The 18,868-nt window shown below is 48.6% G+C and overlaps 1 protein-coding gene across 4 annotated transcripts; it reads right to left on the bottom strand.

Annotated features, from left to right (window-relative positions):
• Positions 1-1,447: 1,447 nt before the first annotated feature.
• HINFP (histone H4 transcription factor) lies at positions 1,448-17,719 on the bottom strand. Of its 4 annotated transcripts, none has more exons than XM_033204957.1 (10): positions 17,604-17,719; positions 11,127-11,317; positions 5,227-5,456; positions 4,532-4,643; positions 4,198-4,350; positions 3,607-3,684; positions 3,399-3,519; positions 3,178-3,316; positions 2,961-3,085; positions 1,448-2,418 (listed from the first exon to the last, which is right to left on the bottom strand). In XM_033204957.1, exons 2-10 carry the CDS (start codon positions 11,305-11,307, stop codon positions 2,004-2,006), a joined length of 1,554 nt encoding a protein of 517 aa, XP_033060848.1. In that variant the 5' UTR covers positions 11,308-11,317; positions 17,604-17,719; the 3' UTR covers positions 1,448-2,003. The 4 variants fall into 4 exon arrangements, with proteins under 4 accessions (XP_033060848.1, XP_033060847.1, XP_033060849.1 ...); XM_033204956.1 differs by having other exon boundaries at positions 17,594-17,686; XM_033204958.1 differs by lacking the exon at positions 17,604-17,719 and adding an exon at positions 17,231-17,460.
• Between the last annotated feature and the right edge of the window lie 1,149 nt (positions 17,720-18,868).

The raw sequence follows: 18,868 nt of genomic DNA, 5'->3' as shown, positions 1-18,868 counted from the left end.
TTTTATATTTTTAGTAGAGACAGGGTTTCGCTATGTTGGCCAGGACGGGCTCAATCTCTTGACCTTGTGATCCGCCCGTCTCAGCCTCCCAAAGTGTTGGGATTACAAGCGTGAACCACCGCACCTGACCTTAGTTTTTCTAGTAATAGAATTGTCTTTAAAAAAAAAAAAAAAAAAAGGCCGGGCGCGGTGGCTCAAGCCTATAATCCCAGCACTTTGGGAGGCCGAGACGGGCGGATCACGAGGTCAGGAGATCGAGACCATCCTGGCTAACATGGTGAAACACCGTCTCTACTAAAAAAAATACGAAAAACTAGCCGGGTGAGGTGGCGAGCGCCTGTAGTCCCAGCTACTTGGGAGGCTGAGGCAGGAGAATGGCATAAACCCGGAAGGCGGAGCTTGCAGTGAGCTGAGATCTGGCCACTGCTCTCCAGCCTGGGTGACAGAGCAAGACTCCGTCTCAACACACACACACACAAAAAAAAGGCCCAGAGATCCTTTTTGGGTAGCTTCCTGTGCACCTAAGACTATTTCCTTGACCTCTCTAGTAGAGCAGTAGACCATAAAAATGGACACAAGGTGCTGAGAAGTAGCTGAACCAGACTAAATAATGATTCTTATTTTGCAAGGTTTCAATCTCTTTGAGAATCCAGCAAAAAACAGATCCTTTCCCCAGGAAAATGCACACACATAATTTTTTAGTTTGGTTCCTGGACCATTTGATTGCCTCCCTTCTCTAGGAGGCTTTCCAATCTACTCTGTACCCCCCGCTTCCTTCCCACTCCCAGGTAAAGAACCCCTACCCTAGAGGCACTGGGTTCTAATCGGTATTCAGAGTGAGGCCATGGTCAGCAGCCCTATCCTCCTGGTGAGCCCATTCTTGTTCATTCTATAGTACCACTACTGCCCACTCACAGCCAAAGACCTGGGACCTCCATGGAAATGGCATATACTCTGAGAAGAAATAGTGAAGTTTCACCAAGGGGAGGAGGAGAGGACAACAGGACAGTTAAGCCAACAAAAAACAAACCACCTGAGTCACCACAAGGGGAACAAGCCTAACTATTCAGCTCCTCTTCTGGGTGGCTATTCTCATTACCTATTAAACTGCCACCAAATGTAAGAAGAAATGAGTAGGCCGGGCGCGGTGGCTCAAGCCTGTAATCCCAGCACTTTGGGAGGCTGAGATGGGCGGATTACGAGGTCAGGAGATCGAGACCATCCTGGCTAACCCGGTGAAACCCCGTCTCTACTGAAAAATACAAAAAACTACCTGGGCGAGGTGGCAGGCACCTGTAGTCCCAGCTACTCGGGAGGCTGAGGCAGGAGAATGGCGTAAACCCGGGAGGTGGAGCTTGCGGTGAGCTGAGATCCGGCCACTGCACTCCAGCCTGGGCAACAGAGTGAGACTCCATCTCAAAAAAAAAAAAAAAAAAGAAGAAATGAGTAAGAGTCAAGCATTTCTTTTATTACCAAAAACAATTTGTTAATAAACACGCTCAATGCCTCCTATCCTGTCCCTGAGGATAATCATGAAAGTCCTTGGGGTTGTGGAGGAAACCTTAAGAGGAAAATGGCTAATTGGTTCTCAATGCCTTGGCTGGTGACAAAGCAAGGACCCTTGTAGGGACCAGTCACATGCCATCCTTGGGCCTAAGGAGCCCTAAAGATGGGAATGGATGTGAGCTAAGGATTTAATCACCGTCAAACATGTCTTGAGGGTTATGGTTAAGCCTGACAACAGCCTCTTTAACAAGAACACACACATCCAGGATCCCCTCAAAGAATCCAAAGTCCTCAGGCTCCCCACAAAATGCAGTCTGGCAGAAAAGGGAAGTCTTTAGAGTCCGTAGAATGATGCAAACCCAGACCAGAGTGGACCACATTGCTCTCAGCACCACTCCTAAAGGCATCCATTGGCAACGGCTGTCCACTAGGGGCACAGCCACTTGCCTGGCTCAAACTCCAGGACCTGGAGAAGAAATGGTCTGGCTCTGCGGCCTTCAAACCATCTGGATCTCTGGCTCCTCAGCTATTCCTTGAAGCTTTTCCATGACGCCCCCTGAGGGTGGCTCAGGGGCTGGGGGAGGCTCTCCTGGGGCTTCAGAGAGCACATAGTAGACAATCTCTTGCTGGCCTTGGGCGTTGGTCTGATTCACCACATGGATGACAGAACTGGGGTTGTCCTGAGAGGCTGAGAGGGCTGTCCCGTCGCCAACCTTGCCCTCCTCTTCCTCTTCCTTACGTCCTGGCTCCCCTGGCACTGTTTCTAGAATAATGCCCTGCAGGCTGCTCTCGTTCAGCGACGTTCCCAGGCCCGATCCCTCTTGTGGTTGCCGCAGCAATTGCTGTGTCAGCTCTACACTCTCGTAGCGAACCAGCTGCAGCCGCATATAGCCATCTTCATGTTCCTTGTACCTGGTGAGGTAGGAGCATAAAGGGCAGCAAATCCAGGCAGGGGGATACAGAAATGGCGTGAAGGCTGGCAAAGTAAGGAACAAACATGAGGGATGGAAGAAGTCCTGGATTCCAAGTGACAGGAGTTGAAGACAAAAAAGGTCTTTATTGGAATATGTAGAAGAAAAGGCAAGAGGGAAAGATCATTACTCAAAATGGAAAGTTTTATGTAGAAACCCAACCAGAGAAACAGAGACTGACTGTGTTGGAGGGTGAAAGTGTCAAAGGATTTATAAGAAGGCCTTGGAGCTAAGGATCAGAACCCTTAGACTCTAGCTCTAGTTCTGGCTGCAGGACTTTTTGGCACGATTTATTGGGTTTGGCACCATGCCTTACAATCAAAAAACAGAAAAATAAGCTTTGCTCCACCATTATTCTTAGGATTCTTTGCATCTAAATGGAAATGGTAGACATAAAACCACCATCAAATTAAGGTTTTCACAACTTGTTGGAAAGGTATACAAACAAGTGTGTTGATCTGGGAGGGAGGCTGAGAGACATACCGAAAACGGGGATGCCCTGAGGGCCACTTGAACTGGTGCTTCTTGCGAAGGTGCACGGTGAGGTTGTTGCCCCGTGTGAAGCATTTGTCACACACATGACATTTGTACCTTGGCTCAGAGTCTCCCTGATGGGGAAGGAAGGGTAAAATGATACCAGTTCTTCACCCCAGGGTCCCCCATACTTCCACTAGCCCTTCGCACCACCAGCCCCACTCACTTCATGTACTTTGCGGTAATGGGACTTGATAGAGCAGAGGGAGCGAGCAGTGAAGGTGCAGTTCTCAAAATCACACCTGTAGGCTGGCTCCTCACTGTGGGTATCCAGGTGCTTCTGGAGGTCAATAAGATTCTTGCAGCTGCCATGAGAAATCAGGAGGGATTGGAGGACATGGGGAACACTGGAACACGAGCTGTTTTCTGGTCCCTAGTCCCCCTTACCTGTAGTCACAACAGTCACATTTAAAGGGCCGGTCCTCACTGTGACGAAAACGCATGTGGTTGCGGAGGGAGGAAGGCAGCGGGCAGGTCATGTCACACAGAGGGCACTTATAGTGATTCACTGAGAGAAGCAGAGAGGAGGCTGTGATGTGAGAACTTCTGGAAGCTTGGAGGGCAGCAGAGAGGCTGGGGGCCGCAGGCCACTCACCATGGTTGCGCATGTGGTCCCGCAACAGCCGCTCCGTGGCAAATCTCTTGGAACAGTGAGAACACTGGAAGTGCTGCTCTGGGGTGGGGCAGGCAGAAGAAAGGAGGGCTGTAGGGGATAGTGGGCAGGCACAGAAAGGAGAGGGGAACCATCCCAGGCAGAAGGGAACCACCCAAGGAGAAAAGGAGAGCTTAGGGAGCTATGAATGGACACAGTATCATGGAAAGAGCATGGGACTTGGAGAACCTGAGTTAGAATTCCAGCTTCACCACTTACTAGCTGTGTGATCTCAGGTAAGTGATTTAACCTCTCTGAGCCTCAGTTTCCTCATCTGCAAAAAGGGGGATAAGAAGCCTACCTCATGGGGCTGTTGTGAGGATTCCCTGAGTAACTGGTAATACACACAGTAAGTACTGAATAACAATGTCTACGAATCTGAATCAGCAAAGAGACTATGGGAGGTGCTTGAGCCCAAAAAGAAGAGGGAGCCAAGAGGCAGGTCTCTTCAGCAGCCACCCCCGCTAGAAACATGCCCCTAACCCATTGCAAGCAGCATAGCCTGCATCTACCCCACTTCCTCTGACTACTTACGATCCAATGAGGTCTGGCGACGGATGTGATCTAAGAACTTGGTATTGTTGGCAAACATGCCCCCACAGGTGGGGCAGGCTACCACTTTCTCCTGGGTATGGCTGCGGAGGTGCTCCCGAAGTTTACTGCGGTCCTTGAAGGTGCAGGTACAGCCTAGGAAGGAAGCCCTGTCAGTCTCCAGCCACAAAACCCGCTTTGCCTAGGATCTGGTACCCCTGAGTCTCTCCAGCCAGCAGCCAACCTTGCCCCTGTAGGACCCCTATCCCTTTCTGTCCTAGCTCTTCAGCAATCCCAAGGTTTCTTCCAGAGGCCAGAAGTTAAGGAGTAGCCCTACCTTTCCAGCCACACAGCACCACAGGGTTGTCCTTGCCGACTGCTTCGTATTCACAGCACAGACTGTGTGCTTCCACATGCCGATAAAACCACTCAGGATTGTCGAAGGAACTCTGTGCCAGGGCAACTTGGGGTGAGGACTGAGGGTGGGTAGAGGGACTCACCCCTATGTGCCCAAAGAATTATTGGCTCTCTCCCAAATTAACTTGATGGGGATGGGAAAGTTTGAAGAAAGGCACTACACAGAAATGGAGGAGTGGCCAGGCACAGTGGTGGCTCAACCCCATAATCCCAGCACTTCAAGAGGCTGAGGCAGGAGAATCACTTGAGGCCAAGAGTTCGAGACCAGTCTGGGCAACATACCCAGACCTTGTCTCTACAAAAAATTTGGAAGTTAGCAGGGCATGGTGGTACATGCCTGTAGTCCTAGCTACTTGGGAGGCTGAGGTGGGAGGATTGCTTGAGCCCAGGAGTTAAAGGTAACAGTGAGCTGTGATTGCACCACTGTACTCTAGCCTGGGCTTCAGACCAAGAGCCTGTGTGTAAAAAATAAATAAATTTTAAAGAGAGCAAAAGAAATGGAGGAGAGATACTAGCAGGAATCTTGGAAATATAAGGCATCCCTGAAAGGGACAAGGCTTCAGAGTTAAGACCCCCAGCTTCCTTCCACCCCAATTACTGGCACTGCCTGCTGACCTCACAGTGCTCCCACAGACACAGGAAGTGGTCAGGGATATCAGGGATGACGTTCCGGCTCTGGAAGTCCAGGATGCAGGGGCCGAGGTCAGCCTGGCTTTGCAAGGCCTGCAGCCCCCACTGTTTCAGCTTGGTGTGGTAGCAGTGGAAGTAGACATGGCGGATGAGGTCAGCAGAATTGTCCAGAGAACAAAAGCCACATTCCTGCCACAAGCAGGAGAATTCTTCCTCTGTAGAAAGGGGTTTAAAACGAAGAGTCGGACACTTTCCAAGGCTCAGGTCACCTTCCCCCTGCAGCACTAAACAGAGAGTGAGGAGGCTGGACTCTAACCCAATTACCAGGAGTTCATTTAGCAAATACCAGTATTTAATGAACATAAATTGGGTGCCAGGTAGAGGGACTCTAACAAGTAAAAAGTGTCCCACTCCTTGCCCTCACATAGCTTTCAGTCAGGGAGAAAGCATATTCATCAAATAATCAGATCTATAAATATAAAACTGCAACCAGTGATGAGTGTTACAAAGTGGGGATATACATGGTGCTATAAAAGTATTAAACAGAGATAATTTGATGTAAACATGGTGTTCTGAGTAGCGTCCCCATGTTGAACTCTGAAGGACAACAGATGAGTATCTGTAAATAGGAGAAGTATGGTCTAGGCAGAGGTGAGAGTGTGTGCAAGGCCTATGCCAGAAACAGACAGCAGAAATGGCCGGCATGCAAGACCTCTGACATGTGTTTCTGCAGTTCCTGACGAAGATGCTGCCTCTCGATCTCAGACACCTCCCACTTCTTGTAAAACCACCAGTCCTGCTTCCCCTCATGTTTTGCTTAAGATCTGCCTTCTAGGCCGGGCGCGGTGGCTCAAGCCTGTAATCCCAGCACTTTGGGAGGCTGAGACGGGCGGATCACGAGGTCAGGAGATCAAGACCATCCTGGCTAACACGGTGAAACCCCGTCTCTACTAAAAATACAAAAAAAAAAAAAAAAAAACTAGCCGGGCGCGGTGGCGGGCACCTGTAGTCCCAGCTACTCGGGAGACTGAGGCAGGAGAACGGCGGAACCCGGGAGGCGGAGCTTGCAGTGAGCTGAGATCTGGCCACTGCACTCCAGCCCGGGTGACAGAGCGAGACTCCGTCTCAAAAAAAAAAAAAAAAAGATCTGCCTTCTCCAAGAAGGCTCCATCAACTCTTCCAATCCATTTCCTATCTCTCTAGCATCTCTAAATACTATATTTTCAGTGCTTTATGGAAGTTAACTTGTTTTGAAACACAGATACTTTAGAAAATATAATCATGCCCCAATTTTTCTTTTGTATAAGTATGACTTGAATTTTGAAACTATCAGTTATGGTTCACAGTCACCAGACTTAAAACAGAATTTGGGGTGGGAGAAGGAGAGCTGACTCCGTATTTCCTATAGAATAGAGTTTTTCAGACTGTTGTGACCCACTAGTGGGTGATGAAATCAGTTCAATGAACTATAAACCACATTTTTGGGCTGGGTGCGGTGGCTCATGACTGTAATTCCAGCACTTTGGGAGGCTGAGGTGGGCGGATCACCTGAGTTCAGGAGTTCAAGATCAGCCTGACCAACATAGAGATACCCTGTCTCTACTAAAAATACAAAATTATCCAGGCATGGTGGTGCATGCCTGTAATCCCAGCTACTCAGGAGGCTGAGGGAGGAGAATCACTTGAACCTGGGAGGCAGAGATTGCAGTGAGCAGAGATTGCAGTGAGCCGAGATCACGCCATTGCACTCTAGCCTGGGCAACAAGAGGGAAATTCTGTCTCAGAAAAAAAAAAAAGGAAGAAAAAGAAAAAGAAAAAGCCCCATTTTCTTTTTAAATAAAAGAGAATAGGATAGAACATTGCAGAAAGCATTCAGTGAAAAAAGTATTATTTCAACGTTTTTTTTCTTTAACTTTGGTGTACAAGGCTGTGATACAAAATGTATTCCTTCGACACATTTCTCAGAACCTCCTGAGGGCTGAGTCACAGGCAAAATAAAAACATATTTAAAAAATAAAACAGGCCGGACGCAGAGGCTCAAGCCTGTAATCCCAGCACTTTGGGAGGCCGAGACAGGTGGATCACGAGGTCAGGAGATCGAGATCATCCTGGCTAACACGGTGAAACCCTGTCTCTACTAAAAAATACAAAAAACTAGCCGGGTGAGGTGGCGGGCACCTGTAGTCCCAGCTACTCAGGAGGCTGAGGCAGGAGAACGGCGTAAACCCAGGAGGCGGAGTTTGCAGTGAGCTGAGATCCAGCCACTGCACTCCAGCCTAGGCGACAGAGCAAGACTCCATCTCAAAAAAAAATAAAAAAATAAAACCCTGGGCACGGTGACTCATGCCTGCAATCCCAGCACTTTGGGAGGTCAAGGCAGGCACATCACGAGGTCAGGACAAGAACATCCTGGCTAACACAGTCAAACCCCGTCTCTACTAAAAAACAGACAAAAAAATTAGGCGGTGTGGTGGTAGGCACCTGTAGTCCCAGCTACTAGGGAGGCTGAGGCAGGAGAACAGTGTGAACCCGGGAGGTGGAGCTTGCAGTGAGCGGAGATGAGCCACTGCACTCCCACAAAAAAAAAAAAAAGAAAAGAAAAATGTATTCCTGCCAGATGCAATGGTCTATGCTTACAGTCCCAGCTGCTCAGCCTGCTGAGGCAGGAGGATCACTTGAGGCCAAGAGTTTAAGATCAACCTGGGTAACACAGCGAGACTCTGTCTCTAAAAAAAAGTTGTTTTGGCCAGGTACAGTGGCTCACACCTGTAATCCCAACACTTTGGGAGGCTGAGGCGGGTGGATCACAAGGTCGGAAGTTTGAGACCAGCCTGGCCAATATGGTGAAACCCCGTCTCTACTAAAAACACAAAAATACCCGGGCATGGTGGCGGGCACCTGTAATCTCAGCTACTCGGGAGGCTGAGGCAAGAGAATCACTTCAACCCGGGAGATGGAGGTTACAAATAGCCAAGATTGCACCACTGCACTCCAGCCTAGGCGACAGAGTAAGACTCCATCTCCAAAAAAAAAAAAAAGGTTTTTCTCCTTTTTCTTTTTTTTTTTTTGAGGCGGAGTCTCGCTCTGTTGCCCGGACTGGAGTGCAGTGGCCGGATCTCAGCTCACTGCAAGCTCCGCCTCCCGGGTTTACGCCATTCTCCTGCCTCAGCCTCCCGAGTAGCTGGGACTACAGGCGCCGCCATCTCGCCCGGCTAGTTTTTGTATTTTTAGTAGAGACGGGGTTTCACCGTGTTAGCCAGGATGGTCTCAATCTCCTGACCTCGTGATCCGCCCGTCTCGGCCTCCCAAAGTGCTGGGATTACAGGCTTGAGCCACCGCGCCCGGCCTCCTTTTTCTTTTAAATCCTGCCACTTATTAGTACCATGACTTTGGGCAAGTTATTTTATTCCTCTGTGCCTCCATTTCCTTATTTGTAAAATGGGCATAATAATAGTATCTATCCCATCCTGGCTAACACAACAAAACCCTATCTCTACTAAAAATACAAAAAAAATTAGCTGGATATGGTGGCATGCACTTGTAATCCCAGTTACTAGGGAGGCTAAGGCAGGAGAATTGCTAGAACCCAGGAGGGGGAGATTGCAGTGAGCCGAGATCACACCACCACACTCCAGCCTGGCGACAGAGCCAGACTCAGTCTAAAAATAATAATAAATAATAAATAATAATAGTGCCTATCTCATAGGCTCTTTGGGAAACAGTGCTTTAATGTAGGTTTAAAAAAGTACTGGCCAGGCGTGGTGGCTCACGTCTATAATCCCAGCACTTTGGGAGGCTGAGGCGGGCAGATCACCTGAGGTGAGGAGTTCAAGACTAACCTGGCCAACAGGGCATCCTGGCTAACATGGTGAAAACCCGTCTCTACTAAAAGTACAAAAAAAAATTAGACGGGCGTGGTGGCACACGCCTGTAATCCCAGCTACTTGGGAGGCCAGCGCAGGAGAATCGCTTGAACCCAGGAGGCAGAGGTTGTAGTGAGCCAAGATTGCACCACCGTACTCCAGCCTGGCGACACAGCAAGACTCTGTCTAAAAAATAATACACTTTGGGAGGCCGAGACAGGTGGATCACGAGGTCAGGAGATCGAGACCATCCTGGCTAACACGGTGAAACCCCGTCTCTACTAAAAAATACAAAAAACTAGCCGGGCGAGGTGGCGGGCGCCTGTAGTCCCAGCTACTTGGGAGGCTGAGGCAGGAGAATGGCGTAAACCCGGGAGGCGGAGCTTGCAGTGAGCCGAGATCCGGTCACTGCACTCCAGCCTGGGAGACAGAGCGAGACTCCACTCAAAAAAAAAAAAAAATAATAATAATAAAAAATAATAATAGTGCCTATCTCATAGGCTCTGTGGGAAACAGTGCTTTAATGTTGGTTTAAAAAAGTACTGGCCAGGCGAGGTGGTTCACGTCTGTAATCCCAGCACTTTGGGAGGCTGAGGCAGGTGGATCAACCGAGGTCAGAAGTTCGAGACCAGCCTGGCCAACATGGTGAAATCCCATCTCTACTCAAAGTACAAAAATTGGCCAGGTGTGGTGGCGGGCACCTGTAATCATGGCAAGAGGCTGAGGCAACAGAATTGCTTGATCCCGGGAGGTGGAGGTTGCAGTGAGCTGAGATCGCACCACTGCACTCCAGCCTGGGCGACAAGAGCGAGGCTCTGTCTCAAAAAAAAAAAGAAAAAGTACTCAGCAATACTTGACACACAGTAGGTACTACAGAAGAGTTCACTATTGTTATTGTTTTCAGATTGGATTTTATTAAAATCCCAGTTATTTGCTATTGATAAAAGGCATACCTAAAACATAAGTCAGAGAAAGGTTAAAAAGTGTGAGACGGGTCTGGGCGCGGTGGCTCAAGCCTGTAATCCCAGCACTTTGGGAGGCTGAGGCAGGCGGATCACGATATCAAGAGATTGAGACCATCCTGGCCAATAAGGTGAAACCCCATCTCTACTAAAAGTACAAAAATTAGCTGGGCGTGGTCGCGCACGCCTGTAGTCCCAGCTACTCCAGAGGCTGAGGCAGAAGAATCGCTTGAACCTGGGAGGCGGAGGTTGCAATGAGCCGAGATTGAACCACTGCACTCCAACCTGGCAACAGAGCAAGACTCCGTCTCAAAGCAAAAACAAAAAAAAATTCGGAGGTGGGAGTAGGGTTGGACTCGGTGGCACACGCCAATAGTCCCAGCTACTCAGGAGGCTGAGGTAGGACTGCTCAAGGCCAGGAGTCTGAGATCTGTGGGCAACATAAGCAAGATCCTGTCTCTAAAAAAAATAAAAATTAAAAAAAAAAACATTGGCGTGTGGTGGTGGTACATGCCCGCAGTCCTAGCTACCCGGGAGGCTGAGGCAGGAGGATCCCTTGAGTGTTGAAGGCTGCAATGAGCTATGATCATGACACTGGACTCCAGCCTGGGTGACAAGGTGAAGAAGCCCTGTCTCTAAAAAATAAGATGCATTTCTGACTGGTTGCAGTAAAAGAAAAAAAAAATTGGGAATACTAGCAGAGTAAAAAAAAAAAAAAAAAAAAAAGGTTGCCAACAACTTGTACAGAAATATCTTTAAAAAAAAGCATATTCATCTGTATTTAAATATATGTAAACACATGCAAAGAGATGTCAAAAATAATGTTCACTAAAGTACTGTCAGCAATTACTTTTTGATGGCAGGATGGCAGATTTATTCCTTATATCCTTGTTGACTGAGTTTTCTATAAATGAGTTTAAAATGTTTTTATATACAACAAAAACACAATTAGGAAAATAAATCACCATTCTCTCAGGCCGCCTTCTTCCTCTAAGGAAAAGAAAGTCAGATTTTCCACCTTTCTTTGAGCTCCTCCCCTTCCTGTGTCCTGCTGTCTTACCAAGTGGGTCATCCTCCTCTTCCTCTTCCTCCTCCTCCCCAGAGCCGTGCAGGTGCTGCTGCAGGTGCTGAGTGACATGCTCGAAGAACTTTTCCATGGCTGAGCACACAAAGGAGCAGGACCCCCACTCACACTGGAGCCACAGATTCTCCTTTCGAGGAACTTTCCCAGGAGGTGGCATGGCCTTCACCCTAGAGGAAGAGGAAGAAATCCACAGCTGCAAGAATTCCACCCAGGTGCTGCTGGGGGCAAAAAGCTGGGCAGGCAGCCTGCCTAGAATCAGCACGTGTTGTTCCAGTGACCCATGAGAAACCCTGCACTTTTACAGTAAGGATGGAGTAATTCCTTAAATCCCTGGAGGATGTCTGGTGTTTGTGGAAAGGGAGAACAAAAACTAACACTACTGAGTGTGTGCCAGGCTAAACTGAGCTAAACGCTTTAACAGACATTTTCTCATGAAGCTTCAGAGCAACCCACCAAGAAGGAATTCTTCCTATGTGAGGAAGAACAATGGTCAGGTTCGAACAGATGGCTTTTGAGAAAGATCAGCGTTCAAATCCTGGCTCCATTGTTCACCACCTACTAGCTGTATGACCTTTGTCAAGAACTTAACTCGTAACTTCTGAATACTCTCATCTGCAAAATGAAGATAATAAATCTTTTTGTTTTTAATTTCACACTTATTATATGTCAAGCACCATAGTAAGCATTTTATTTGCATTATGTCATTTAATTACCAACACCACCCTTTGGGGTAGGTGCTTTTTTTTTTTTTTTGAGATTGAGTTGGCCGGGCGCGGTGGCTCAAGCCTGTAATCCCAGTACTTTGGGAGGCCGAGATGGGCGGATCACAAGGTCAGGAGATCGAGACCATCCTGGCTAACATGGTGAAACCCCATCTCTACTAAAAAATACAAAAAAAAAAAAAAAACTAGCTGGGCGAGGTGGCGGGCGCCTGTAGTCCCAGCTACTCGGGAGGCTGAGGCAGGAGAAAGGCGTGAACCCGGGAGGCGGAGCTTGCAGTGAGCAGAGATTGCGCCACTGCACTCCAGTCTGGGTGACAGAGCGAGACTCCGCCTCAAAAAAAAAAAAAAAAAAAAAGAGAGATTGAGTTTCGCTTGTCTCCCAGACTGGAGTGCAATGGCTAGATTTCAGCTCACTGCAACCTCCGCCTCCGGGTTCAAGCGATTCTCCTGTCTCAGCCTCTCGAGTAGCTGGGATTACAGGTGCCTGCCACCATGCCTGGCTAATTTTTATATTTTTAGTAGAGACAGGGTTTCCCCATGTTGGTTGGGCTAGTCCCAAATTCCTGACCTCAGGTGATCCACCCGCCTTGGCCTCCCAAAGTGCTGGGATTACAGGCGTGAGCCACCACGCTCAGCTGGTAGGTGATTTTTTTTTTTTTTTTTTTTTGAGACGGAGTCTCGCTCTGTCGCCCGGGCTGGAGTGCAGTGGCCGGATCTCAGCTCACTGCAAGCTCCGCCTCCCGGGTTTACGCCATTCTCCTGCCTCAGCCTCCCAAGTAGCTGGGACTACAGGCGCCCGCCACCTCGCCCGGCTAGTTTTTTGTATTTTTTAGTAGAGACGGGGTTTCACCATGTTAGCCAGAATGGTCTCGATCTCCTGACCTCGTGATCTGCCCGTCTCAGCCTCCCAAAGTGCTGGGATTACAGGCTTGAGCCACCGCGCCCGGCCTGGTAGGTGATATTTTTAACCTCATTTATAGATAAACACCTTAAGAGGCCGGGCGGTGGCTCACGCCTGTAATCCCAGCACTTTGAGAGGCTGAGACGGGCGGATCACGAGGTCAGGAGATCGAGACCATCCTGGCTAACATGGTGAAACCCCGTCTCTACTAAAAAATACAAAAAAACTAGCTGGGCGAGGTGGTGGGAGCCTATAGTCCCAGCTACTCTGGAGGCTGAGGCAGGAGAATGGCATAAAACCCAGGAGGCGGAGCTTGCAGTGAGCTGAGATCCGGCCACTGCACTCCAGCCCAGGCGACAGAGCGAGACTCCGTCTCAAAAAAAAAAAAAAAAAAAAAAAACATAAACACCTTAAGTTCCAGAGGTCAACTGTCTTGCTCACAGCCACACACTAGTGGTAATGGCAGGGTCATGTTGAGCTGACTCTAGTCCATATACGGTTCTACTTCATATAGCCTGCAGATGAGCCCAGAAGCTCCTTATTTCTTACTGAATCATAAGTCCCCTGCCAGACTTTCAAAGTGCCATACAATCTGCCTTTACCTAACCTATCCAATGGTTTACTCCACCACTCTGCTAATACCTTGTTAAAATGTAGATTCCATTTGAACATAAAAAGCCGTTATCTATGTAGTTTATACTGCACCTTGGGTTAGTCTATACACTGCTAGGCATGCTTAGGCATGTAACAATTTTTTTTTTTTCTTGAGACAGAGTCTCACTCTGTCACCCAGGCTGAGTACAGTGGCACAAAATCACAGCTCACTGAAGCTTTGACCTCCCCAGGCTCAGGAGATCCTCCCACCTCAGCCTCCCAAGTAACTGGGACCACAGGCATGCGCCACCACATCTGTCTAATTTTTATTTTGTTTTTGTAGCAACACAGTTTTGCCATGTTGCCCAGGCTGGTCTCGAATTCCTGGATTCAAGCAATCCATCTGCCTCAGCCTCCCAAAGTGTTGGAGTTACAGGAATGAGCCACTGCACCCAGTCTGTAATAAATATTTATTGAAGAAAGATAAACACAGAACTGAAGGTTCTTGGCCAGGCGCAGTGGTGCACACCTGTAATCCCAGCAGTCTGGGAGGCCAAGGCAGGTGGATCATCTGAGGTTAGGAGTTCAAGACCAACCTGGCCAACATGGTGAAACCCTGTCTCTACTAAAAATACAAAAATTAGTCAGGCATGGTGGCATGGTGGCATGGTTGCACAAACTACTCGGGAGGCTGAGGCAGGAAATCGCTTGAACTTGGGAGGCAGAAGCTGCAATGAGCCAAGATTGTGCCACTGTATTCCACTGTACTCCAGCCTGGGCGACAGAGTGAGACTGTCTCAAACACTCAAACACACACACACACACACACACACACACACACACACAACTAAAGGTTCTCAATTTTATTTTATTTTTATTGTTTGAGACAGAGTCTTGCTCTGTCGCCCAGGCTGGAATGCGGTGGCGCAACCTCAGCTCACTGCAACCTCCACCTCCAGGGTTCAAGTGATTCTCCTGCCTCAGCCTCCTGAGTAGCTGGGATTACAGGTGTGTCACTACACCTGGCTGATTTTTGTATTTTTAGTAGAGATGGAGTTTCACCATGATGGCCAGGCTGGTCTCAAACTCATGACCTCTGGTGATCCACCCACCTCAGCCTCCCAGAGTGCTGGGATTACAGATGTGAGCCACCATGCCCGGCCAGTTCTCAATTTTAGATCTGCACATGAATGTAGAGTTATCCAGCGTCTGCCTGAGAAGTTCAGATTCAGGAAGGCAGAGGTTAAGCCTAGAAATGTGCCCTTTTTACTCAGCACCCCAGTTGTGATACAAGCAGTTCCAGAAGCATACTTTGAGTAACAATAAAGAATAAACAAAATACAGAACAGAGGGTGACATTGCAAGCAAACCTTCTAGTAGACAGAGGACACTAGCTGGCCTTGGCTCTGTCTCCCGAGTGTCACCTTCTCCTCAGGAATTCTCACTGATTCTTGCTGACCCCACCATGTTGCTCTCTCTGGCCTACCTGAGACAGGTGGGGACTCTGAAAAAGGCCTTTACTGAATACTAAAAGGAAAAAAACAGAAAATACAAAAAAACAGAAGATCCTTCATGCCTCCAATACAGGCTTTTCTGAACCTACTATACCTACATAGCCTTTTCTCCTCCTCAGAGAAGAGTCCAGTCATCCTTAACACTCTGGGGTGTATGTGGGGCTGCTGAGCTGCTCACAGACTAACAGTGAATCCCTATTACAAATGTTGACTGCTGGGCCGAGCGCAGTGGCTCACGATCTTAGCACTTTGGCAGGCCGAGGTGAGCAAATGGCTTGAGCTCAGGAGTTTGTGACAAGCCTGGGCAACATGGCGAAACTCCGTCTCTACTAAAAATACAAAAATCAGCCAGGCACAGTGGCTCATGCCTGTAATCCCAGCACTTTGGGAGACCGAGGTGGGCGGATCACAAGGTTAGGAGATCGACGCCATCCTGGCCAAATACAAAAAAGTAGCTGGGTGTGGTGGCATACGCCTGTAGTCCCAGCTACCAGGGAGGCTGAGGCAGGGGAATCGCTTGAACCCGGGAGGCGGAGGTTGCAGTGAGCCCAAATCGCACCATTGTACTCCAGCCTAGCGACAAAGCAAGATTCCATGTCAAAAAACAAACAAAGAAAAACAGCCGATATGGTAGCATGCACCTGTAGTCTCAGCTACTTGGGAGGTTGAGGTGGGAGGATGGCTTGAGCCCAGCAGGCAGAGGTTGCAAAAGAGCCAAGATCACACCATGGTACTCCATCCTAGGCGGCAGAGCCAAACTCTGTCAAAAAAAAAAAAAAAGAAGAAGAAGAAGAAGAAAGAAATATTGAAAAGAAGAAGAAAGAAATATTGAATATTGACTGCTTTTTATAATGTTGGGGTAAGAAAAGTAGAAAAAAAGCTTCCAAAAGTCATAAAATCCCACACCTCCTCTGACTCTCTATTACAGTATGAAATGCAAGGCTCTTCTCAAAGTGGTCTCATTTTTACTTCTCCAGGTCTAGGTAGGGAAACGAACATCTATTGAGAGGCTATGGTGTGTCAGCCCTGTGGTGAGTCCTCTCTACACTTCATCTGATGTAAGAGCACCCTCATTCCAATCCAGAGATCATGCTTTCCCCCACACGATGCTGTTCTCTGGCTTCCTCACCCATACTTCACTCCTTCTTCCTCTGATTCCATCATCTTTGTCTCTGAATACCCTACATTCTCCTAAAACTCTATGCCAACGCAAGTTCTTTTGTTTTTTTTTTTGGAGATGGAGTCTTGCTCTGTTGCCCAGGCTAGAGCGCAGTGGTGTGATCCTGGCTCACTGCAACCTCCGCCTCCCAGGTTCAAGCGATTCTTGTGACTTAACCTCCGACGTATTATAGCTGCGACTATAAGCTCGCACCACCACGCCCGGCTAATTTTTGTAGTATTAGTAGAGATAGGGTCTTGCCATGTTGGCCAGGCTGGTCTCAAACTCCTGACCTCAAGTGATCCGCCCGCCTCGGCCTCCCAAAGTGCTGTGATTCCAGGTGTGAGCCACCGCGACAGACCTGCCTATGCAACTTCTATTTGCCCTTCAAACCTAAAAGCCCTCTCTTTGATGACCCCTTTCCCAATTCATCCAGGTACAGCTGGCATATCCCATCTCCTCCCCACAGCATCCATCCACATCTTTGCTATCACTGCAATGAAACTTGTTTCCCCTAGACTAGGAGTTTCTCAGGATGGTAGCCATCACTTACTCATTTCTCATTCCCAGATTCAGCACAGAGCTTTGTACACCCCAGTTACTCAATAAATATCAGGAGGTAATCACATTCCGGGAAGCCTTCCTAAACTACCCCATCCCTGGATCTACTTTTGCTCCTTAGTTCTATGGCTGGCACAGCTGATATCATAAAACCTCAACCCTATTTTTATGTTGCCACGGTCGTTTTATATGTTCTAGTCTCGTTTACCCAATTGGACTATAAGAAGCTTCTGAGTAGAAACCATATCATACCTGCCTGTGTCCCTATACTGTGCCGAGCACAAATATTCTAAACATACACCTGCTGTTAGACTAGTGGGTAAGACCAAGGAGGCAAGCTAGCTGGAGATACAGAATGATCTGAAATCTAGGCAAAACTCCCTGACTCTCTCTGACTGTCCTCCTGCCTTCTTTAATTTCTCTTTCTGTGTCGCTTGTTTCTACTCTGAGGAGACAGGGGCATGATTATCATTCCACCCTCTTAACACTTAAGAGAGCACATATTGTAAGGCAAGACAATGAATGAACTGTGGTATTCAAGAAAAAGGGGGTCCTAAAGGCCTAAGAACTCATAATTTGGCCAAAGAGGTAAGACTGATATGTGAAGACAACGACCAAAAACAAAGTACCCGATGAGGGAGACCAGGACAGAAAGAAACCTCCGCAGTCAGGCGAAAAGGAAGGCTCCCCTAAGCGGTGGGGCCCACACCACGCCTCGAAGGACAAATAGAATTTGGACAGAAGGAAGGAGACTGTCCCGTTGGACAAAACCTCTCCACTCACAGTCCCGCAGGCTTCCCGGAATCCTTCCCCCAAGGCGTGGCAGCGACCGACTCTCAGCCGCAGCGAAGACCCTAGACTAGAAAGCAGGAAGGTTCAAGTCGGGGTGAGGGGACCGGATCAGGGCAGACCAGCGTGGCCAAGCGGCAAGAAGACTCGCCGAAGTGACTCGGGAAGAGCCCGGCCTCCTGCAGCCCCTGCAGAGAACATACCCGAGCTTACCGTCCGTCCGCACCGAGTCTCTTCACTTTTTCTCCCACCTCAGACCATCTCCGGGGAGGCGCTTGAGGGACGGTCAAGGAAAGCCAATCGTCGTCCTCGGATCCGACTGACAGCCAATGGTAGTAGTGTCTGACGGAACCCGTGCGCACCAAAACACGGAAGGGGCGGGAACGGTGGGTGGGGCTAGGCGTCCCAGGCGGACAGAGGGACTACCGGATACGTGCAAAAGGTAGCACATGACCGCGCCTGGATGCTCGGGGCGACGCAAAGGCGGGGAGCCTATGGGCCTGAATTCCCCAAACTGCGCAGACTCGGCCTCTGGGACCCAACGGGCATGCGCGGGGCTCGCGCCCGGTGCCCAGTGGGGTCACCCTCACGTGGTTCTTCGCTTTAGTTGGCCGGTTGCGTGGGCCTCGCGGAGAAAAAGGCGTGGGAGGCTGCCCAGCGCTGTCGGCCGTGCTCGGCTCGGATTGAAGGTTCTACCCTTTCCTTCAGCCTCTTAGCCTTATTATGTTTTAAATGTTAGTATTATGTTTCTCTTTCCCCCCAAAACTCGGCTTCCCTTCATCCATCCACTCGTTCAGGTCAGAAACCTGGCAGTCATCACTGATTCCTCTCACTTGTCACATCCAATCCATTGCCAAGTTCTGTGGATTCTACCTCCTTTTAAAACAGGATATTTCAAATTCATCCCCTTTTCTTTATCTTCACCGCCTCCCCCACCTCCCCTGTCCAGTGATGACCTCTAGGCAGGATTTATACATTAGTCTAACGGGTCCCGCTGCGTGCACACTTGCTTCCTTCCAAAGCATTCTCCACTTTGCAAAAAGTAGACCTGATCAATTTACCACCTGCTTCAGACAATTCAAAGGCATTCTATTGCCTTCAGGACAAAGCTCCAAAACCATACTGAGGCTTTCTAGACCCTTCAGCATCTGGGCTCTCCCTGTCTACTTTTTTTTTTTAGTCCCTCTCCACCATATTTCTTGCTCTCCAGTCGCAAATTTCTTTCACCTTTTCCACCACACCAAGCCACCTTTTACCTCTCAAGCCTTGGACTTGTTTTCTTTACCTGGAATAATCCCTTTCTCCTCCTCCCACATTTATTTGACTGATTCCTACTAATTCTTATGGTCTCAGTGTAGACACTTTTTCCAAAAAGTCTTCCTGATAGTCCTTTCCTGTATTTAACAATACAGCTCAATCACATTGTATTTGTCTGTTTACTCTGCATTCTGCACTAGACTAGTTCTTCACCTTTATAA

Source organism: Trachypithecus francoisi, unplaced genomic scaffold (assembly GCF_009764315.1).
Source record: "Trachypithecus francoisi isolate TF-2019V2 unplaced genomic scaffold, Tfra_2.0 Lachesis_group8, whole genome shotgun sequence".
NCBI lineage: Eukaryota > Metazoa > Chordata > Mammalia > Primates > Cercopithecidae > Trachypithecus > Trachypithecus francoisi.
The sequence above is the reverse complement of the archived record's forward strand: the minus strand, read 5'-3'. Positions and strand labels throughout refer to the sequence as shown.

Coding starts and splice junctions, on each gene's coding strand:
- HINFP (XM_033204957.1), bottom strand. CDS start 11,307: ATGCCACCTCCTGGGAAAGTTCCTCGAAAGGAGAATCTGTGGCTCCAG. Junction 5,457..11,126: donor AGAGGAGGATGACCCACTTG/GTAAGACAGCAG, acceptor CCCTTTCTACAG/AGGAAGAATTCTCCTGCTTG. Junction 3,317..3,398: donor TGTGACTGTTGTGACTACAG/GTAAGGGGGACT, acceptor TTCTCATGGCAG/CTGCAAGAATCTTATTGACC.